General features: G+C 41.9%; 1 protein-coding gene across 1 annotated transcript; it reads right to left on the bottom strand.

Annotated features, from left to right (window-relative positions):
* CCN2 (cellular communication network factor 2) lies at positions 1 to 4,613 on the bottom strand. The gene is made up of 5 exons (XM_081942860.1): positions 4,368 to 4,613; positions 4,035 to 4,254; positions 2,955 to 3,212; positions 2,592 to 2,803; positions 1 to 1,401 (listed from the first exon to the last, which is right to left on the bottom strand). Exons 1-5 carry the CDS (start codon positions 4,416 to 4,418, stop codon positions 1,105 to 1,107), a joined length of 1,038 nt encoding a protein of 345 aa, XP_081798986.1. The 5' UTR covers positions 4,419 to 4,613; the 3' UTR covers positions 1 to 1,104.
* Between the last annotated feature and the right edge of the window lie 3,396 nt (positions 4,614 to 8,009).

Raw genomic sequence — 8,009 nt, forward strand, 5'->3', positions numbered from 1 at the left:
TTTATATAAAAAAATAAAATACTTTATTTTTTCTTCTAGAAAGGTGCAAACATGTAACTTTTGGTCACACTTCTCAATAAGTAACAAACTGTTCCCAGGTGGAAAGATTTGAGAGCACTATTTTGTTTCACGGAATACTAATTCAGACAGAGAAAAATGCACTTTCCTCCCTTTGTCATTAGTTTGGTGAAATGGTTGGATAGGATACTGGTGTATCTTCTTCATCAAAGCACCAGTTCAGTTAATTTTTCCCCCTACTAGTTCAACAAAACTATCATTACAGACTCTATTTTATGAGCTGAATGAATGCAGTGGATCAGACATGCTTTGAATCATAAAAAAAAGAGAAGCTAACACTGATGTATCAAAGCATCAACAAAAAAGGCAACACGACTTTAAATTAAGTTAGATAACTGTACAATATATATATATACACTCATACATACACGCATAAACACACACACATAAACATATACACTATTTACACTATTACACTATTTTTTTTTTAAAAAAATGTTGCCCATGACAAGCAAACGATTGCCACAAGCTGTCCAGTCAAATTCTGATTCTTTTTGAACAAATCCTCTGAATCAGAGTTTCAAAGGCAGAATTATTGCCATTTTCAAATAACATAATTACTTAGCACCTGCTGGATAAAAATGTCCAGTCCAGCTGTTACTGTCACAAAAACCAGTGCCAATAACTTTGCTAAGGGGTCTTTTTTGTTTTGATTGCACAATTAACTGGGACACATGCCACCACGTTTTGAAAATGTTTCTCAAGACTGCCTATGTCCCTTAATTAATCTCTATTCATCCCTCTCCCCAAATATACTCTGAGACACGAATTGTCACCTCTCACTAATCATCATCATTATCATCATCATCAACATTATATTCATATTATTATTATTTTTCCTTCAAACCAACGTTTGGGGTCAGTAGATAATTTGACCTTAAGGCCAAGGTGGAACAATTTTGTCATTTTTTTTAAAAAAAATGCAGACATTTAAATCACTTGTGCTATAGAATCACGTTTAACAAAATGAGATGTCATTATCAGTTCAAGTCGAGTTCAGAAAAAAAATTATCTCTCATGGGGGTTTTATGCCATGTCTCCATACATCTTCCGGTAGTAGACTGATTCAAAGATATCATTGTCTCCAGGACAGTTATAATGGCAGGCACAAGTCTTGATAAACATCATGCTCTTCTTGATGACTTCACCATCAGGGCATTTGAATTGCACAGGAAGAGTGGCTGTTCTGTGGGGGGTGCAACAACGCCCATCAGTGCAGACACCACAAAATTTGGCTCGGTAGGTCTTTACACTGGTACAGCCAGACAGCTCAAACTGGATAGGCTTAGAGATCTTCGGTGTGCGGATGCATTTTTTACCTTTCTGTTGAAAAAAGCAAATTCTTATATCAAATAAACAATGCTTCCATTCAGATCACCAGCATATGCAATATTTCCAATATTTACGTTTTTATTAATTTCTTAACTTGTTAAGGTAAATCCTGGGCTAGAGATCAACCAAGGGACCTCCAGATGTTTTGGACTTCAATACCAATAAGAATGGGATAATGACCAAAAAAATTATGGAAAACACACCCTGAAATTCTTGAAAGACATTAGTTGCCTGCCCCTGATCCAGCTATAATTAAAATCCACTACAGTTGGATACGACTGGATAGGGGAAACCATTGTCTTTACTTTTAATATAGGCATCAATGGATTCTATGTTTGGCTAAACTTAACATCCAATCTTGTAGGTATATTTTTGCCACTCTTATATATGTCTCATGGCCAGGCAAACTCATATTTGTCCCTCTCTCTAAATAGACCTAAATTTGCCTTGTTCGTACCCTTTATTTGTAAGTCTAATTTTCCTCAGTGGACTTTTAGAAGATTGTTCATGCCTGGTTCCCTTGAAAGTTTTATTACTACTCATAGAAATCTAGTTTCATGTTGGAGTTTTTAAAGAAAACCATAGAAATAGGGCAGTGATGGAGTTCAAATAATTTAACAACCGGTTCTCTACCCTAATGCTTTCTTCCAACAACCAGTTCACCAAACTGCTCAGAAAGTTAACAACCGGTTCTCCCAAAGTGGTGCAAACTGGCTGAATCCCACTGAAATAGGGTTAAGATTGTAAATCTGTTTTTTTTCTTGGGAATAAGACATCTTGCATTTTATTAATGGACCAGTAGATATCCAAAGCTGCACTATAAATAATTTTGTTCATTGATTATTTACATTTACATTTCACATCATTACCAATACAAAAAAGGAATTACAATATTAACAAGGCTTAGAGAACTTCATAATTTGGAAAAGTACACATATAGTCCTACAAGAGGAAGTTCTCCAGATGAACCCAATATGGGTGATGATACAGGGAACAGGTGAGCAGGAAAAAAGAAGAGGAATTCAGCACTCTGAGGAAAAGCAACTTTTTTTTGCAGATCTACTTGTTGAACAATTTTTACAACTTACTGAAAATTAGTTTGTATTGCAGATTTTCCAAAGCAGGATAATGTGATGAAACATTTTTACAGAAGCAAGCAGCAGAAATGGGCAATTATTTACCTTGATGCTCTCCTCAAGATCTGCTTCGCATGGTCTCACCATGCAGAGTCTGCTTTGCTTCTCCAGCCTGCAGTGGGCATTGTCATTGGTGACTCTGGTCGAGATTCCCATTCCACAAGTTTTGGAGCAGGCACTCCATTCTGTGGTCTGGACCAAGCAATTTGCACGCATCAGGGATGGGTCAGGTCCATAGGTATCTTCTAGTCTGTAAGCTGAAAAGCATAGGGGAACAGTTTGCTTAGAATGGACATTAAGAATCAAAGTGAGTAAATGTGGTTATGACAGCAGAAGGACAAAATTTGTCTAAGTAGTTGAAGCTAGTACAGCAACAACTCCAAGAAATATGAAGGAACGTCAGCTTACCGGCAAGAGCAGGTCCAACTGCAGTGCGTTCTTTGTCCTTGGGCTCATCACACACCCATTCCTCACAGCATTTTCCTGGGAGCTTCACTCTGCGTGGGTATGGGCAATCAGGACTGGGCAGACGAACATCCATGCTGCAGAGGGGTATGCAGCCTACACCTCCATCCAGACAGGTGCACTGGTATTTGCAGCTACTCTGGAAGGACTCGCCACTCCGATACACCATACCTCCAAATATACACGGAGCACCATCCTTTGCTGCAGATAGAAAGGGGTTTCATTCATAAATACATTAGTAGCAATGGAGATCTCGGGAATCTAGAACTATACAAGAGAAGGGCGAAAGAGGACTGACTTCCAATTTTGTTTATATTCAGTTCCTCTGCCTTTAATAACAGGCAAGTGTAGAAGTGTAAGCATTGGGTAAAACTTTCCCTGCTGAACGAAACCTCCCAAACTATGGCAAGATGTTCTATTCCAACTTTTTTTTTAATACAGTGCTTCTATTCTAATGAATTGCCAAGGTTGGAAGACTCCTTATAAGACTTGTGGACTTCAACTCCCAGAATTCCTCTTGCTGGCTGAGGAATTCTGGGAGCTGAAGTCCACAAGTCTTAAAGTTGCCAAAGTTGGAGACCCCTGCTCTGATGGATGTCACCAGGTATGTACAAATTACTGTATAAGTCAGATTCTCAGAAATCATAACTAGAATTCTGGGAATTGTAGCCTTAAACATTCCTAGAAGCCTTTGGGAGAAAACTGTCCAATTAGACTCAAGTTTTTTAAACGGAATATACTTGAACCGTAAAAGGAAAAAAAGCTCTCAGAATTGCATGGCTTTGCATAGCCATAGAACAGCGTTTGTCGATTTCAGCAAATTTTTAAGCCCGGCAGGCTTCCCTATTAGGGAATTCTGGGAGTTGAAGTCCACTCAACTTAAAACTGATGAGATCGAGAAACACTAGGGCATTGGGGGGGGGGGGAAGTAACCCCTTTCAGCATTTTCCACTTTGCTCCAATCGCTCCCGTCCCAAAGAGAGCGCCGGCAAGCAGAACAAAACAAAAGGCAGAACTACTCACCAGTGCAAACTCCGATCTTGCGGTTGTCCGGGGAGCCGAAGTCGCAGAAGAGCCCTTTGTGAGGATCGCAGGGATCCCGGTCGGTGCAAAGGTCGCCCAGCTGCTTGGCGCAAACGCGGCAGCACCCACAGCCGTCCAGGACCAGGCTTACCCCGGGAGGGCACTCGGGGGGCAAGGAGGAGCATTGGCACTTCGCGCTGCACTCTTGGCCGGCCGCTTCCTGGGAAGACAGAGGGAGGTAGAGACGGGGACTCAAACAACGCTCCAGCAGGTGGGTCCGGTGAGTAAAGAAATAGGAGAGACGGAGACAAACTACCAGAAAATAACACTTACCCAGCTAAGTAGAGCGGCGAGGAAAACCCAGGCGAGGGTGCGGGCTTCCATCCTTCTTTTTCTCGCAACTTTTCGGCACAGGGAGATGGGCAAAAGTTGCTGGCTCTCTTTGGGAGCGGAGCGGGTCGCCTTGTCCAGGTGGGATCCTTTTTGGTTTTAAATGTCGCTGGCCGGCGAGGGCAGATCTTCCTCCGATCTCGAAAGGAAAAAGTGCTGCTTTCTCTCCCTTTTCTCTCTGCTTTTAGAAGGAGAGCGATGGTGGGTCTGAATCTCCAGCAGGCAGCGGCGCTGCTTTTATACCCTTGAGGCGTCCGGGACTCGCCAATCGGCTGAATGGAGTCCCACACAAACAGCGGCATTCCTCGCATTCCTCTCCACCTTCCTGCCTCGTCAAGTCACACCGGATTGATCCTGACCCCTTGACACTCCGCATTCCTCCTGTCTGAAAAAGCTGGCGCACTTCAGCGCACAAAAAAGGCGCTGTATTTTCACTGGGGAGAGGGGGGGGGGCGAGAGAAGGAGAGAGAGAGAGAGAGAGAGCTTTCCCTCCAGCTTCCAGCTTAGATTCTTCCTATCACCGCAATCCTGATTTATAGAAGTTAAAAATATGTCTCTTTTGGAATCCTTATTCTCTCTTTTCTCCCTCTTCAAAAGGTTTAACCAGCATTCCTCAGAAATTCAGCCTGTCCACTACTGGCATCTATCAGTCTAACTTTCAAAAGGCATTAAAATCCACTAAAATCACACACTTCAGGGGGAAAATGAAAGGAGTAAAATGATTTCTTGAAAAGCTTTATTATGATCTCTGTTAAAGACCAGAGGTTTCACGTGAACAATCATCCATTCTGAAGAGGCATTTCCCTGTTAACCTCAAAGGATTAAAAAAATGTCTGTGAAATCTGTTATGAAATTGGAGTTCTTTTCCAGGTTAATGGAAAAAAATATAAAATAAAGGAATATATTACAAAACATCACATTCAACTTTTTCCAATATATTTCACAAAACTATAATATAAGACCAACTATAAGATTTCCTGTTCATTAAATGGCTGTTAATATACTAAAAACAATTTTTTAAAAATAATCCAGTCTTGGACTTAATACTCAGTTCGACTTGAAGGCAATTGCCTCTGTAATAGCTCTCAGTACAAACTGTATCTGGAGGAAGAGCTTCCCAGTGGAGAGATGAGATTCATATGCATCAACTATGCTTATATAGTAATAACAATAGCACTTAGACTTATATACCACTTCATAGTGCTTTACAGCCCTCTCTAAATGGTTTACAAAGTCAGCATATTGCCCCCAACAATCTCATTTTACCACCCTCGGAAGGGTGGAAGGCTGAGTCAACCTTGAGCTGGTCAGGATCGAACTCTTGACAGTGGGAATGCAGAGTTAGCCTGCAGTACTGCATTCTGAACACTGCACCATTATGGCTCTGAATTTGAAAAGAGGTGCCTCTATTTGGAATATATGTATATCTGTACATATATCAGAGGTGGTATTCAGCCAGTTCTTACTGGTTCGAGCAAACCGGTAGCTGTGGCTGCTGGAGGCTCCGCCCACTGCCCCAATGTAATACGTGACCTTCTGTACATGCACACTCACATTTGCAAACCGGTAGCGAAGGTAAGTGAATCCCACCACTAACACATATACACACATTGTACCTTCTAAGTTGGAAGAGTGGCTTCAATAGATCCTAGGACCTAGGAACCAGATTGGAGTTCTCTGTCCAGAAGAATGCAATACTGGGAACAGCTAAGATCCTGCACAGAAATGTCAAACTCTCAGGCCTCGAGACTGAGGAAGACACATACCACCCATAAGGATGAAAAGGGAGTTTAAAACATATTTCTGTGCAATATTTATTATATTCACCCCCTCCTCCCGCTCTCTCTCTCACATACAATACAGAGAAAGACAAACTTGGCAACTGAATCATTGGAAAGTATTGCAGACTAAAGTTGGTCAGACCTCTACAATGCATGATGAGTTTACTTTCTTTGTATCTTGTTCATTCTCTAACATTCATCACACACCTTAAAGAATAGTTACACCAATTGGACTGCAGAATCTGTAATCTGTAATCTGTGATCTGTAATCATATCCCATAGGCTCTAAACAGTACTGCTTGGGAGATAATAAATGGGGTTTAGAACCACTGCTTCAGAGGTGAGTTGCTGCCGGTTCGGCCCCGATCGGGCGAACTGGTAGCAGCGGCGGGAGGCTCCGCCCACCTGCCCGGATGCTTCTGCGCATGGGCAGAAGTGTCATGTGTGTACGGGAGCGCGCCTGGTAGTAAAAATTTTTAGCAATCCACCTCTGCACTGCTTGTATTCTTCCTTCCTAGTTAAGTAAATGACGCTGCTCCATTTGCTTTAATGGATGGCAATAGAACCTTGTTCTTTGTGATTACTGCCCTCAACATCTAGTGCTACTTGATTCCTCTCCTACCATGAGTGAGAACAGAGAATTCAAGAGGGGCGAGGGGAGAAGAGGGGGTGGGTAGTTGGTAGCCCAAATGGTTGCTAGGAGCAAAGCTGGGAACTCTTTATTTGTTTTTTCTTATTAGGACTAAAAGACTCTAAAGGCATAAGATTCTAGAAATAACAATGGTGGAAAGCTGTCTGCTCATTTCTTCCCAGACATCTGATACATAGCTAACTGTATCCCTCTCCCCAGCCCACCCCACACACCTAGGTACTTTCCTGTGGAAAGAAGTTTATTTGGGGCATTTCTTATTATATGATCATCCAGAATTGTGTATTGTACAATGCTTGGTTTGCAGGATTAGGCCACTGAATTACACTGGAATTATTTCCCCTAATAACTACTTTCTGTTAATAGAAAGAGAGAAGTAGGAGGGAGGAAACATGCTCTCAAATACTTGGCACGTTAAAGCGAGACAGAAGCATGGAAGATGTGCTCTGCTTTTCCCACTGTGTATGAACTCATCCTTCGTAAGCAACACGCCCTACATTTTTTTTTGCTCCTTAAACATGTTGCCTTCCCTCAATAGTTCTGTTAGATTGGGTAATGGATAGGCACACACAGGCTTAACGGTAACAACAGCTCTTTATTAAGTACAAGTGAGAACAATCCAGCGAAGGTTGAGTCTGACAGCAGCCCTTTTATAGGGAGCTCTCAGACCCTTCGACCAATTGGATTAAACCTCTGTTCCCACCAGAACAGAGGACCTTGGTGGAAACCACTGTAGTTAGAGCAAGTATCTAACAAGTTCCACAGCTTTTTAAAAAAGAAATACGGTGCTATTTATTGAAATGAGGCATTATGTCTCTCTGCCTGTCTGCCTCTATTTTTACATTCTAATCTCCCTTCCTCAGAGACGTTTTGTCAGGCAGGATCCACAAACAATGACACACTTGCAACACTCCAGGGAGGTGGTTTAGCCTGGGGGGAAAAGTGACCTGTTTCCCTTAAGCAGCTGACAGCTGGGGTTTCAACTGAGTCCAGAACGCAGTATCCATAGCCCCATAATCTAAGAATTGTAGCGAACGGACAACTTAGAAGTGAATTCCTGCCTTTAAGAATGTAACCAACATAGGTAGTCTCAACTTATGGCTACAATTGGGACCATGGTTTCGGTTGCCAAACAATGTGATTGTTAAGTGAGTT

This window comes from Natrix helvetica, assembly GCF_964273705.1.
Source record: "Natrix helvetica genome assembly, chromosome: 2".
NCBI classification, from domain to species: Eukaryota; Metazoa; Chordata; class Lepidosauria; order Squamata; family Natricidae; genus Natrix; species Natrix helvetica.

Bases quoted from the DNA above. Each gene is read 5' to 3' on its own strand.
- CCN2 (XM_081942860.1), bottom strand. From the start codon at position 4,418: ATGGAAGCCCGCACCCTCGCCTGGGTTTTCCTCGCCGCTCTACTTAGC. The intron at 2,804-2,954 runs GTAAGCTGACGT...TATGCTTTTCAG, and splicing joins AGTTGGACCTGCTCTTGCCG to CTTACAGACTAGAAGATACC. The intron at 1,402-2,591 runs GTAAATAATTGC...TTTTTTCAACAG, and splicing joins ATCTTGAGGAGAGCATCAAG to AAAGGTAAAAAATGCATCCG.